At 47.7% G+C, this 15,385-nt stretch overlaps 1 protein-coding gene across 1 annotated transcript; it reads right to left on the reverse strand.

The window, feature by feature from the left end:
- Positions 1 to 256: 256 nt before the first annotated feature.
- LOC115995462 lies at positions 257 to 1,162 on the reverse strand. Its single transcript, XM_031120042.1, has 2 exons — positions 575 to 1,162; positions 257 to 475 (listed from the first exon to the last, which is right to left on the reverse strand). The coding sequence occupies exons 1-2, from the start codon at positions 1,160 to 1,162 to the stop codon at positions 257 to 259; spliced, it is 807 nt and encodes a 268-aa protein (XP_030975902.1).
- Positions 1,163 to 15,385: the final 14,223 nt, after the last annotated feature.

The raw sequence follows: 15,385 nt of genomic DNA on the forward strand, positions 1-15,385 counted from the left end.
GGGGCTGTATGGTTCCAAGTTTGTCCTTATCTGAAAAACCTAACACCAGTGGGATGCCCATCTTGACTCTCTTAGGTATTGAGCTGGATTCCTCAGCTGGGTAACGAGATGCTGACATTACTCTGGAAGGACAAGATTCGGCCCTCCCTAGGACAACAAAAATGACATTTATTGTGCCAAGAGGGAGTTTCGAAGAAGCATTTCCCCGAAGCTTCGAACCCATTTGGCTTCCCTGACTACTGGAATGATGCAAGAGTTACTTTAACTTCCCTTCCCGGACTAATTGGTCTAGATGGTCCCACAAGTTTCTGCAATCCTTGGTAGTGTGCCCATGATCCTGATGATAGTGGTAGTAAAGGTTTTGATTGCGCCTCATAGGATCTCCTGCCATCTTGTTCGACCATTTAAAGAACGGCTTGTTTCTAATCTTCTTCAGGACTTGTTGTACTGGTTCTCGGAATACAGCATTAACCACCTGGGTGTTGGCAGATCCTGGCTGCTGAACAAAATCTTTCCGAGGTCGGTTCTTATTGTATCGGTCCGACCTGAAATCCCTCTTCTCCTGAGGGATCACCTTAGTCTTTCCTTTCCCTTGTATTTGGTTTTCCTCTACCTTTCTGTACTTGTCAATCCGATCCATAAGTTGGTGCACACTGGTAACAGGCTTACTAGTCAAAGACTTCTTTAGGTCATGCTCAGCTGGGAGGCTAGCCTTGAAAGTATTAATGACCACATCGTCATAATTTTTGTCTATTTCATTAAACATCTCCCAGTATCTATCTGAATAGGCCTTTAGAGTTTCCCCCTCCCGCATGGACATAGATAACAAGGATCCCAAAGGCCGAGGAACCCTGCTACAAGTGATAAAGCGAGCACCAAAGGCCCGGGTGAGTTTCTTAAAGGAGTCAATAGAATTAGCCCTCAAACCATTGAACCACCTCATCGCCACTGGGCCCAAACTAGATGGAAAGACCTTACACATTAAAGCCTCATCCTTGGAATGAATGACCATCCTTTGATTGAAATGACTGACATGTTCCACTGGATTTGTTTGACCATTATAGATGGTAAATGTGGGTTGGTGGAAACGCTGAGGAAGACTCGCGCCTTCTATGTTTCGTGTGAAGGGCGATTTAGAAACTTGGCTCAACGCCTTGTTCATGGCATCGTTCCTCAGGCCTTTGTGAGGTGGGCTCTTATGTCTACGACTAGGTGGTACTCCTTATCGTAGGAGAAAGATTTGCTGGGCGGAGTTTTGGATCTCCGTCTATAACTAGCACCATCTGTCTCCTTAGAGGACAGCTTGGAGTTAGGCGATGAACGTCTTCACCGTGCGTGGCGCAACTCCCTCTTCAACTTATCGATTTCACGTTGCATGTCTTTATCGTTCCTTACATGGGAAACATGGCTCTTCCCTCGAGAATGGCTTTTACTAGTATGAGTTGCGTGCACAATTTCTTCACGATCTCCTCTCTGTTCGAGGCCCCTATGCGGATTGCTATGTTGAGATCCCCTTGATTCTGCTTGGTGTGGATTAGCATCCACCTGGTGTGGTCTTGTCGCTACCTGGTGTGGACCTGCTTTTTCCATCTTAAATGTTGTACTCGAATCTCTTTCAGAATAGATCAAGTCCTTCCCACAGACGGCACCAATTGTAAGGACTGAATTTGGGTTGGACCCAGTATAGGATTGGATTTTAGCCCAACAAGCCCAAACAATGAATTTGTAGAGTGTGGGTGAAAGAACTAGTTCTACTCCAGAAGAAAGACAATAAAAGTTGCTGATTTAAGATCATTAAATACAAGTAAGATAAGAAAATCTATCCTCGACATGGCCCGAGGAGCTTATGTTATAATGTCTTGTTGATGAACAAAGTTACAAGAGTTTACAGTATTATTACAAAGATTTCTTGATTTTTTCCGATCCCCCTCATTTAGGTCACATTCCCATGCTATATACTACAATCTTGGTATCATCCCTGCCATACACGTGTAGGTTAGATTCTAGGAACTCCTTTTTGTACCATCCAACACCTCCCAAAACCATCAACTAGTAGCTGTAAGGCTGTTTGACCACTGTTCAGGTATCACCTTCACATTAATGCGGCCAGAGAGTTAGTTGGGAGGCATTTAATGTGGAGGTAGCAGTTTTTGAAGATATTTGTTGCCTCCCTTTGCTCATTCCTTATCCAATGTTCAACTCTTAGTTGTGATACAACCTTGAAGGATGTTCGAGATGATAAGACCTTCTTACTGACCTCGGATCTCCGTTTCTGAGATGACTTTTCTCTTCGGACGTATTTTGGACTATCACATACAATCTTTATTTCTTCTTTTTATACCATTCCCATTATAACCTTATTTGACCATCCTCGAATTGGTTGATATCCTCAGATTGGGACATAAGCCCAATTCATACAGTTTTAATAGTACCTTCTAGATGATTGGCCCCCACATATATATAAATATATATAAATCTAATTCCAAGGGCTAGTCAGAATGTACTTAACTATACCATTTGTGCCCAAAATCCTTTTTAAGTTAAAATTGCACATAAATTTATTAGATAAAAAAAAATTATATATGTATGGACAGGATTTGAGTCCTAGGCCCAAAAGTTAGAAGGATCTAGGCCTAAAGAGTCCAATACAATGAATTTGTAGAGAGTGGGTTGGAAAACTAGGCTATAATGAGTTGGGTAGCAATTATAATGGATCTAAATGACAATAAGGGAAAGATTGGTTTTTCTCTAAAGAAAATAGTCCTCGCTACAGTCTGAAGAGATAAGTTCCTATATATATATATTTCTTGAAGTTGATTACAAGTATAGTTCTTATTGCTCCAGTATTTCTTTCTCAATTTTCCGATCCCCTTTCTTTCAGAGCCTCCCTTCTATTTTATACTATATTTTTCCTTTCATCTATGCCCTTTACGTGTAAAGCAGATTGTTGGTGTTGATCCTTGTCACATCAGCACTTTCTTGAAGTCTTTGCAGAGTAGCTATAAGGCTGAAAACTACTGTTCAAGCATCACTTTCTCATTAATGCGGCCAGAGACTTAGCTGTAGAGCATTCAATGCGGTGATAGTAGCTGTAGTTGCACGATTTTCCTGGCCCAAATTCGATTGATCAGGCCCTGGCCCAAAGCGCAACCCACAATAAATATTTGTAGAGGATGGGTCAAAGAACTTGATCTCAGTGAGTCTATTCGGTCTAATGCATGGACAACATTGTTGCAGAAAATAAAAACACCAGAATGGATCTCTCACGTATAAGTTTATTTCTTTAGTTCCTCATACAGAATTTTTCCTCCCCTTCTCTAAGGGACTCCACTACATTATATAGTCCCCTTCTCTCATCTCAACCCTACACTTGTTGACCATCTAAGTACCTACTTGAGTGGCTGTCCCATCAGACGCCTTCATCTCTCCCCATGTGAGTTGCAGAGGCCAAGGCGGTACTGTTCAGGGGTCATTTCCTCATTAATGCGGCCAAGAGGGTGGTTGGGGTGCAATTAATGTGGTGGTAGCTCTCCATGGGATATTTTGGATTTTATTCATTTTATATGTTGGGAGGATAAGCTGAAGTGGCTGGGGAGAGTTCCTCGTCTGGGCTTCGTGATGTCCGAGGAGGAGTTACTCCTCGGACAGGTTTCCTTGGCGTTTATTGGGATTGAGTAATGCTTCATACGGGGTTTCTCTTCGGGCAGGACGCTCCTCGGACGGGCCTGATTTTGGAATAGCCCATTATTTTTGGGCCGGGCCCCACATTAGCCCCTCAAAACTCCGGTTTCTATCTCCCTCCGAGGAGGAAAAAACGGGGTTTTGATATTTGGGAGAGGGTGGAAATAAGGAGAGCATACGGCGCGCGTGCGAACCGTTACTTTTTGACGCGCTACAATTTACGAGGCGCGGCCATTAACTTCCGGAGGCGTTATGTTCCCTCATCCAACGGTGGGGCGTAGATCGAACGGCCATCGTTTTTTCTCGTATTTTTAGGCAGGAGTGATTTTTTCTCTCTCCTCCTGGCTATTTAAGACGTCAGAGGGGTTCAGTTCCTTCTTTTTATCTGCGTTTCATAAGTCTTAGAGGCTTCCAGAGAACTCCGTCGAACCCCAGAGATCCACGAACACTTGCGTCCGTTACGCCATCGTAGCCGTTCTTGTGAAGCGTTTCGTCCACGAGAGATTCCCAGGCGCCTCAGTGAACGTTTTTGTGAAGGTACCTGTACATTTCGTTCATCTTGCTGTTTCAATTTCCTCCTCGGACTTTACTTTTTTTTTTCTGAGTCTTTACTTTTGTTCTCCGGTTCAGTCCAGATGGGTAGATTTGAGAAATTAGTAAACACCCCCGCCACTATGGAGGCCTTTAGGGCTAAATACCACATTCCCCCGGGGGTTGGGCTGCGGTACTGTCCTCTTGAAGGAATATTGACAGATAGGCGTGAGGGAGAAGTCGTTATCCCCATGATTGCTTTCATAGAGGGATGGATGACACTTCCCATGCGTAGGATTACAAGGGAGTACTTGTTCAACCATAGGTTGACGCCGTACTAGTGTGCCCCGAATATGTTCAAGATACTAGGCTGTGTAGATGTCTTAAACGAGCGGATGAATCTAGGCCTCACTTGGCATGATGTGGTCCATCTGTATGAATGTCACCGCATCGGGGAGGATGGGTACTATCTTAAGTCCCGGAACGAGGATGTTAGGTTGATCTCCTGTCTCCCAATATCCAATAAGACCGTGAAGAATGACTTCCTTATTGCTTCTGGGGAGTGGTTTGACGGTATTCATTGTCCAACTCGGGCAGGAAACCCAGGTGCGGCGTTTTTAGGATCGGTCCTTTTTTCGGGGAAGGATTTAGTATTGGGGGGTTATCATATATATTTCTTTGTTTTCCCTGTTATTGGAAGATTTTGTGAACTGACCCTATTTTTCTTGGTCGTTTGCAGATAAGGCTCACGTTGCTCCTCGGATAAACTTTGTGAACGTGCCAGCGTTGAACTGCCTTCTTAGGTCAGAGATCTACGTTTCCGAGGACGGGCAGTTGCGTGCTGCCCATCTAGTTCTGGGCTATCAACCTTTGAGCAGCGCTTTCCAGGCTATCGGTCACGCCATAAGGGCTGGTAGTCCGAGGTTGGCTAGAATTGACGTGTCCCGGGACGGGTTCTTAGCCGAACACGATCTGCCACCAGTTGTGTTGCCCGGTGTTAGAGATCCCTACCTGGCCGAGCAGTTACCTCCGCCGAACGAGCCCGGTGTTGCCGTTCATGCTGAAGAGGAGGCTGAATCATCTCGTCTTTCCCTTGAGGACGAAATAGACGAGTTTCACTTTGAGGAGGAAGTTCAGCAGACCCCCTTGGTGGAACTTTCCGATCCTGAAGGAGAGCGGGATCGACACTCTGCAGTAGGTGCCCCTCCCATTATTATCTGCTCGGACGATACTTCGGACGAAGAGACACAGCCAATGGCAGGAAAGGGAAAATCCCTGAAGGAACTGATGGCCTCCCGAGGGAAAGGTCAGTCATCGAAAGGACCCTCCCCCTCAAAAGCCAAAGCCCTTCCTCCTGTGGTCCCTCAGGGCGTTTCCGAGCCTGGCCTTAAGGTTAATCCGGATTTGAAGAAGAAAAGGCCGGTTGACATCCCCGAGGAGGGTGAGGTGGTTGCTCAGCCGACCAAACAGCAAAAGACCACCCGTGCCCCAAGGAGCAGACGGGGCAGCTCCTCGGAAAGGCGGGACGAGGAGGACACTGTTGAGGTGCGCGTCACTCCGCGCACATGGAGCCCCAAGTTGGAGCTGGATGGGGTTGCCATCCCCTATAACACCTCGGTCCGTGAATACAACCGAGGCCAGGCTGGGTACGTGGCCGAGGCCCTAGAGCAGCCCCTGCTCCTTCCTCGAGATATGGAAGCTTATAGGTGATTCTCTCAGCCTGAGCTCTTCCTATCCCTCAAAAGGGATCTTGCGATGGTAAGCAATCCTTTCACAGTTTCATTGGTTTATTTGACCTTGTTTGATTGAAGCAGTCTTGTTTCTTTTGTAGATTACCCAGCAGGTATTTGTGGCTGAGGAATTTTGTCGCGGTAATAGCAACAGGGTTGAGGTCGAGAACCAAGCTCGGGCGGAGGTGGAGAAAGCCTTGGGGTCCCTCAAGCATGATCACGCCGAACTCATGAATAAGTTCAAGGACTCGGAGAACCAGCGCAAATTTGTGGAGTCTGGTTTGAAGAATGCCGAGACTCAGGCAGAGGACCAGCGCAAAGAGCTGTTCACGACCCAGCTTAACCTTGCCACTGAGAAACAAGCGGTGCAAGACCTCAAAGTTGCACTGCGAAAAGTTGAGGACGAGCTGCAGCGGGTCAAAGAGGAGGCACAACTGATCCGAGAAGCTACAGAGGCTGAGAAGAGTGCCGCTCGCCAGCTCGGGGCCGAAGAGACGGAGGCTAGGCTATCCGAGGAGATCCCCGAGGTATGCCGGGAGTATTGCAGCATCTCATGGGTTCGCGCCTTTGATGCCGCAGGAGTTCCTGCCGATTCGGCGCTGAGACAGCCCGAAAGCATCTTCTACCCTCCAGAGATCCGAGAGCGTCCTGAGGGTGCCCAAGCGATATCCGAGCAGGAACCGATGGAGCCCGAAGCCATCCCTGTGCCTGATATGGCGAAGGGTCCTGCCGGGGACTCTTCCATCGAGGTTCCTCCCCCTCAGCCCGAACAAGCAGAAGATCCCCCTACTAAGGCTTAGCTTTTCAGTTTCTTAGCTCTCTTTTTTTATGAGGGTCGTCCTAGTTTTTGATCATTTTGTAAGGACCTCTCTTTTTGATGAACTCGGCATACTAATATTAATATAAAGTGCTCGCTTTGCTTACTTGGAATGTATGTTAGTAACATTGTTTTTTGAACACTTGCAACGATGTGGATATGTGTGAATGGCAACAGAAAAACGGGTTTTTGAGCTGTCCACTTGTGGGTGGCAATGGTGCCAAACTGCGCGCCCGTGTTAGGATGATTTCCTTTAAGTAATAATCAACCAACCTATCATGAGTAATAATTTCCACTAAGTCCGTGGTCCGAGGAACCATGCATGACTTAGGTTCTGTTTAAAACTATGAGTAGTTGTTTTAAGTATTAATTTCCCCTTAGTCTGTGGTCCGTGGAGCCATGCAGAACTAGGTTCTGTTTAAAACTTATAAGAATCGTCATGAGTAATAATTTCCCCCAAGTCTGTGGTCCGAGGAGCCATGCAGGACTTGGGTTCTGTTTAAAACTATGAGTAGTTGTTTTAAGTATTAATTTCCCCTTAGTCTGTGGTCCGTGGAGCCATGCAGAACTAGGTTCTGTTTAAAACTTATAAGAATCGTCATGAGTAATAATTTCCCCCAAGTCTGTGGTCCGAGGAGCCATGCAGGACTTGGGTTCTGTTTAAAACTATGAGTAGTTGTTTTAAGTATTAATTTCCCCTTAGTCTGTGGTCCGTGGAGCCATGCAGAACTAGGTTCTGTTTAAAACTTATAAGAATCGTCATGAGTAATAATTTCCCCCAAGTCTGTGGTCCGAGGAGCCATGCAGGACTTGGGTTCTGTTTAAAACTATGAGTAGTTGTTTTAAGTATTAATTTCCCCTTAGTCTGTGGTCCGTGGAGCCATGCAGAACTAGGTTCTGTTTAAAACTTATAAGAATCGTCATGAGTAATAATTTCCCCCAAGTCTGTGGTCCGAGGAGCCATGCAGGACTTGGGTTCTGTTTAAAACTATGAGTAGTTGTTTTAAGTATTAATTTCCCCTTAGTCTGTGGTCCGTGGAGCCATGCAGAACTAGGTTTTGTTTAAAACTTATAAGAATCGTCATGAGTAATAATTTCCCCCAAGTCTGTGGTCCGAGGAGCCATGCAGGACTTGGGTTCTGTTTAAAACTATGAGTAGTTGTTTTAGTAGAACGGCCAGTAGCGGACATTAATGAAAGAAAATATATGCCAAACCATTCTCATTAATAACAATATCTTTTGAGGTTATTTACATTCCATGGTCGAGGTACAGCTTTTTCATCTAAATCTTCTAGGTAGTAGGCGCCTATTCCGGCCACAGACGTGACACGGTATGGCCCCTCCCAATTGGGCCCCAACTTGCCCCAAGAGGGGTTTTTTGCGCTCCCAAGAACCTTCCTCATCACGAGATCACCTGGACCCAGGGGCCGCAGTTTGACGTTAGCATCATACCCTTGTCTCAGCTTTTGGTGATAATGGGCCATATGAATCATAGCTTTTTCCCTTCTTTCTTCGGTTAAGTCTAGACTATGTTCTAGTAACTTATCGTTATTGCTTGGGGTAAACGATTTAGACCTCAATGTGGGAAAGTTGTTCTCGATGGGGAGTACGGCCTCAGCCCCGTAAGTCATTGAGAAGGGAGTCTCACCGGTCGATCGTCGCGGCGTTGTCCGATAGGTCTATAAGACGTGGGGAAGTTCTTCTATCCATCTCCCCTTAGCCTCATCCAGTCTTTTCTTTAGTCCGCTCACTATGACCTTGTTCACGGCTTCGACCTGCCCATTTCCTTGAGGGTAAGCGGGGGTGGAATAGCGGTTAATGATTCCAAACCCCTGGCAGTATTCCCTAAAGTTCTTACTGTCGAATTGCAGACCATTGTCGGAAACGAGTGTGCGCGGAGTCCCGAAGCGGGTGATGATGTTCTTCCAGATAAATTTTTGGGCGTCCACGTCCCTAATATTGGCCAAGGGTTCAGCTTCCACCCATTTAGTGAAGTAGTCCGTTCCGACTATTATATAACGCTTGTTCCCCGCGGCTTTGGGGAAGGGTTCGACCAGATCAAGGCCCCATTGCGCGAACGGCCATGGACTAGAGAGGGGGTTAAGAACCCCTCCGGGTTGGTGAATATTCGGGGCGAATCTTTGGCACTGGTCGCACTTCTTAGCATATTCTTGAGCCTCTCTTTGCATGTTCGGCCACCAATACCCCTGGGTAAGTGCCCTATGTGCTAACGACCTTCCTCCGGTATGACTTCCACAGATCCCCTCGTGTAACTCTTCAAGTAGAGATTCGGACTCTTCGGGGTGCACGCAGAGCAGGTACGGTCCAGAGTGGGAGCGCCGATATAGTTTGTAGTCTTCCGATAGCCAGAAACGAGGAGCATTCCTACGTATATTCTCGGCTTCCAATTTCTCCTCTGACAGGACGTCGTTTTGAAGGAAGTTTTTTATGGGGTCCATCCAACTACGACTCCTTCTGATCTGATGGACTCCGGCCGGGCTTCTGCAAATAAGACTTGCTTGGACCAGGTCTTCGACCAGGATCATCCGCGGCAGATTTTGTGCCGAAGACGTGGCGAGAGTGGCCAGCGAATCCGCGTGGGTGTTTACACTCCTGGAAATGTGCGTCAGATTGAAGGATTCAAAATTTGCTTGCAGCCTTTTAACCTGCCCCAGGTACTCTTGCATCCTAGTGTCTCGAGCTTCCAACTCACCCATCACTTGTCCGACTACCAGCCTGGAGTCCGAGAATGCTTCTATTACTCTTCCGCCCAGCCTTTGAACCATCGTCATTCCCTGGAGTAAGGCTTCGTATTCGGCTTCATTGTTGGTAGCCGAGAATCCGAGCCTCAGTGATTTTTCAATGACGGCACCATCCGGGGATATTAAAACTATCCCCACTCCGGACCCTCTTTGGTTGGCTGCGCCATCGACGTAGACGTTCCAGTGCATGGTCTTTGTTGAAATCGCACCAACCGATTTTCCATCCATTTCTTTCTTCTCAGTTATTGTTTCTACAGAGGGCTCGGCAAACTCCGCCACCAAGTCCGCGAGAACCTGTCCTTTGATGGAGGATCGGGGCATGTATTTAATATCAAAGGCCCCCAAAAGTGCGCTCCACATGGCGATCCTTCCGGTGTAGTCAGCGCTTCGGAGCACTGCTCTAAGGGGAAGCTGAGTCAGAACGATGATCGTATGCGCCTGAAAGTAGTGAGGAGGCTTCCGGGTCGCGTGCACTATTGCCAAAATTGCCTTCTCTAAAGGTAGGTACCGCACCTCGGCCTCATGTAATGATTTGCTCATATAGTAAACCGGACGTTGCACCCCATTATCATCACGTATCAGTACCAAGCTTACGGCATGAGGGGCCACCGCGATATATGCAAACAGCACCTCATCTGTCTCAGGGCTGGACATGATGGGTGGTCGGGATAGGTAGTCCTTAAGCTGTTGGAAAGCCTGAGCGCAATCCTCCGACCATTCGAACCCTTTCCATTTGTTTATCAGAAGGTAGAAAGGTCGACATCGGTCCGCCGATCGTGATATGAACCGGTTTAGTGCCGCAATCATGCCAGTGAGCTTCTGCACTTCCTTCGGATTCCGAGGAGACTGTAGGTTGTTGATGGCTTTGATTTGGTTGGGGCTTACCTCTATTCCCCTGTGGGTGACCATGTACCCGAGGAATTTCCCAGACCCGACCCCGAATGAGCATTTGGAAGCGTTCAGCCGCAGCCGGTGTTCCCTTAGGATAGCGAAGATCGTTCCGAGGTCTCTCACGTGCTCGGAAACCCTTTTACTCTTCACAACCATATCGTCTATATAGATCTCAATGATCCTGCCCAGCTGTGGCTCGAACATTCGGGTCATCATCCTTTGGTAGGTTGAGCCGGCGTTCTTCAGTCCGAAAGGCATTACCTTATAGTGATAATTTCCGATGGGTGTCATGAAAGCCGTCTTCTCTTGGTCTTCCGGCGCGAGGGGTATCTGGTGATATCCCTGGAAAGCATCCAGGAAACTCATTCGGGGGTGGCCTGTGGTTGCGTCCACTAGTCTGTCAATTCGAGGCAGGGGGAATGGGTCTTTTGGGCAGGCCTTGTTTAGGTCCGTGAAATCCACGCAGACCCTCCATTTACCTGTCTTCTTCTTCACCACCACAGTGTTTGCCAACCATTCAGGGTAAAAGACTTCTTTAATAGCCCCCGCTCTTTTTAGTTTTGCCACTTCGTCTCTTACGGCGCTTGCATGTTCCTTTGAAGGGCGTCGGGGTGGCTGCTTCTTCGGAGTGGCAGAGGGGTTGACGTTCAGGTGGTGGCAAATAAGGCTAGGATCAACGCCCGGGGCATCGTAGGCGTCCCATGCAAACACATCGATATTTCCTCTGAGGAATCCGACCAGTTCCTCTTTCTCCTGAGGAGACAACTCAGAGCCGACCTGAAAAAACTTCTCCGGATCGCTGTTGACAGCGACCTTGTCTAAACTTTCACACCTTATCTCCTCGGCTAGTCCATCGTCTTGCCCTGCCGAGGCGGTTGATTGCTATAAACTTTCAGGGGCCGAGGGCTCGGCATGAGGCCGATGTAAGACGGCAGCCACCATACATTGCCTGGATACGGCCTGATCTCCTCGGATCTCTTCTACTTGCCCTCTGGATGGGTACTTCACTTTTTGGTGAAGTGTGGAGGTCACGGCCTCAAGGGCATGGATCCACGGCCTTGCAACTATCGCGGTGTAGGGTGAATAGGCGTCGACCACAATAAAATTCACCTCCACCACTTCAGCCCCGGTCTGCACGGATAGTCGGATCTGTCCTTTCGGCGTAACCATTCTTCCCTCGAAGCTGAGGAGAGGGGAATCATAAGCCGCCAAATCTTCTGGCTTCAGGTTCAGCCCCTTGTATAGATCAGGGTACATTATCTCTACCGCACTTCCCGAATCCACTAGCACCCTTTTTACATCGAAACCCCCAATCCTTAGCGTGACCACCAAGGCATCATCGTGAGGTTGAATAGTCCCTCTCTTATCCTCGTCCGAGAACCCCAGTATCAAGGAGCTTCCCTTTTTTGACCTTTTGTATTCCCTTTGCCTGCCCTCGGAGGGGAGCCGATCAACAGCCAGCACCCTAGGGATGGGTGGCCCCGCTCTTCCCGGTGTAGCGAGGATGACGTGTATCGTCCCAGTGGGGGGCCTTAAGGTCACGTCCTTTCGAGGCTCTTGTGTTGCCTGGCCGGGATGGCCACTCGATGGGTGCAATAGGTGACGTAACTTTCCTTCTCGGACCAACTGATCTAGGTGATTCCACAAATTCCTGCAGTCCTCCGTAGTGTGCCTATGGTCTTGATGGTAATGGCAATACAGGTTTTGGTTACGTTTAGAGGGTTCTCCAGCCATCTTTCCCGGCCACCTGAAATAGGGCTCATTCCTTACTTTCTCCAATACCTGCTGCACTGGCTCTCTGAATATGGCATTTACTGTTTGCGGGTTATTCTGCCCGGCTTGTCGCGAAAAGTCTCTCCTCGGCTGACCATGGTTGTGCCGTTCCGACCTGAAATCATTTGATTTGGGGTGGATAACCTTCTCCTTTCCCTTCCCTTGCAGCTGATCTTCCTCCACCCTTTTATACTTGTCTATTCTATCCCTCAGCTGATCAACGTTGGCTACCGGTTTACCAGTGAGGGATTTCCTCAAGCCATGGTCGGTGAGTAGGCCGCTTTTGAATGTGCTGATAGCGACAGCGTCATGATTATCATCCAGGTCATTATATACTTCCCAGTATCTATCAGAGTATGCTTTCAGAGTCTCTCCCTCGTGCATTGACAAGGACAATAGCGAACCGAGGGGCCTGGGGACTCTGGTGTTGGTGATAAAGCGGGAGCAAAAATCCCGAGTGAGCTGTTTGTAAGAGCTTACAGAATTTGTCTTCAGGCCGTTGAACCACCTCATCGCCATTGACCCCAAGCTGGACGGGAAGATTTTACACATGAGGGCTTCGTTTTGCGAGTAGATCGCCATCTTTTGGTTAAATTGGCTCACATGCTCTATTGGGTCTGATCGACCGCTATAGATGGCGAAGGCTGGTTGGTTGAACCGTCGGGGCAGCTTAGCCCCTTCAATTCTATTCGTGAAGGGGGACCTTGAAACCTGATCCAACGCCTTCTTTATGGCGTCGTTTCCCGACCCCTTGCCAGATGTGCTCTCATACTTCCGCACAGGGCGCGGTTCCTTTTCGTAGGTAAAGGTTTCACTTGGGGGGGTCCTTGATCTCTGCCTGTAGCTCATATCCTCAGCATTGGAAGATTCGCCTGAGTCAGAGGGAGATTGTCTTCGCCGCGCGCGCCTTAACTCCCTTTTTAGGTTATCTATCTCTCGTTGCATGGCCTGGTGACTATTTCGCCTCTGGGACACGTGACTTCCTATCTGAGTGTGACTCTGGCTTGTCCGTACAGTATTCACACTTCCCTCACGATCTCCCCTGTGGCCGGGGTTGATGGGGTTATTTTGCCTCTGGGACTCGATGGGTTGTGTCCGTTGGGAGTCAGCCTGGTGAGGATTCTCCTGGTGCGGACCTAGTTCTGCCATGCCTGACCGTTGTGCTAGCTGATGCTCTAGTTCTTCCCACAGACGGCGCCAATTGTAGTTGCACGATTTTCCTGGCCCAAATTCGATTGATCAGGCCCTGGCCCAAAGCGCAACCCATAATAAATATTTGTAGAGGATGGGTCAAAGAACTTGATCTCAGTGAGTCTATTCGGTCTAATGCATGGACAACATTGTTGCAGAAAATAAAAACACCAGAATGGATCTCTCACGTATAAGTTTATTTCTTTAGTTCCTCATACAGAATTTTTCCTCCCCTTCTCTAAGGGACTCCACTACATTATATAGTCCCCTTCTCTCATCTCAACCCTACACTTGTTGACCATCTAAGTACCTACTTGAGTGGCTGTCCCATCAGACGCCTTCATCTCTCCCCATGTGAGTTGCAGAGGCCAAGGCGGTACTGTTCAGGGGTCATTTCCTCATTAATGCGGCCAAGAGGGTGGTTGGGGCGCAATTAATGTGGTGGTAGCTCTCCATGGGATATTTTGGATTTTATTCATTTTATATGTTGGGAGGATGAGCTGAAGTGGCTGGGGAGAGTTCCTCGTCTGGGCTTCGTGATGTCCGAGGAGGAGTTACTCCTCGGACAGGTTTCCTTGGCGTTTATTGGGATTGAGTAATGCTTCATACAGGGTTTCTCTTCGGGCAGGACGCTCCTCGGACGGGCCTGATTTTGGAATAGCCCATTATTTCTGGGCCGGGCCCCACAGTAGCTTTCTCTTAGATATTTCCCAGCTCCCCATTTGTCCTATACATTCACAATGCATATCCTTATCAATAGAACTTCTTAGAACGTCGCTTTGGATGACAGAACACACTTTCTGCTCTTGGCTTAGTTTAGTTGAGGAGATACTCCTTCTTGACCTACCTTTCCGGCCTTCCCATTCGTAACTTGCTCATGGAGCTCTGAGTTTCACATCTTCATTACTGTTTATCTGTCTTCGGATCACTAAGCATCCTTGGACAAGACCCAAGACCCAACATATATTCTTGGACCCATTAACCTTACAATAGTCCCTCAAAACTCCGGTTTTTTCTCTCTCGTCTGAGGAGAAAAAGTGGGGTTTTGACTCTGGATAATTAAAACCATATGTTTCTTTGATTTCCACATGTGAGAACGTTGCTTCGCGTGTCTCGTAACTGTTCCTGACGCTTCGGAGCCTGCGACGTCTCATTAAATGCTGCAGGTGGCGCTTTGTTCCTTGCATCTTATAGTGAGATGTAGATCCTTCGACTGGCATTTCTCCTTGAATTTTGAGTGGGATAACTCCCCCTTAATTCCGCCTCCTATATAAGGCGCTTGGTGGGTTTACTTTTTCCTTTACTTCACAAATTTGCAAAATCTTAAGACCTTTCAAACTCTCAAGCTTTCGAGACTTCCCAAATCTCCCAACTCTTAAGAAGCTCTTGGAGTGTCATCTGTTTTTATTTTCGTAAGTCTCTACGTTCTTAAGTTCTTTCCTTCTCGGCCAACCTCCTCGGCCTTCTAATCTTCAGTTTCTTTTCAAAAACATTTCCCTTACTTCCCCTTAACTTGCTTAGATGGGTAGATTCAAGCACCTCATAGATTCTCCCGCTGGTATGGAGGGCTTCAGGGCCAAGTACCACATTCCCCAAGGAGTTTCCCTGCAGTATTGTGCTCCAGACTAGGTGTTCACACATAGGAACGAAGGGGAGGTTGTCATTCCCATGATAGCCTTCATAGAAGGAGGAATGACGCTCCGTATAGGTAGGGTGACCAGAGACTACTTAATTGCCCATAGGTTGTGTCCTCACCAATGTGCATCCAATCTATTTACAGTTTTAGGCAGCGTCGATGCTCTCAATGAGCAAATGGGTTTAGGACTCACCTGGCATGACGTCGTTTATATGTACGAGTGCCATTTGCTTGCTGACTTGGGGTATTACCTCAAGTCTAGGTCCTCAATCGTTAGGCATGTATCATGTCTTCCCAAGTCCAACAAGGGCATGAAAGATGACTACTTAATCGCCTCTAGGGAATGACATAATGGTCTTAATTGCCCAACTCG

The sequence above is a fragment of the Quercus lobata genome, chromosome 1 (genome assembly GCF_001633185.2).
Source record: "Quercus lobata isolate SW786 chromosome 1, ValleyOak3.0 Primary Assembly, whole genome shotgun sequence".
NCBI classification, from domain to species: Eukaryota; Viridiplantae; Streptophyta; class Magnoliopsida; order Fagales; family Fagaceae; genus Quercus; species Quercus lobata.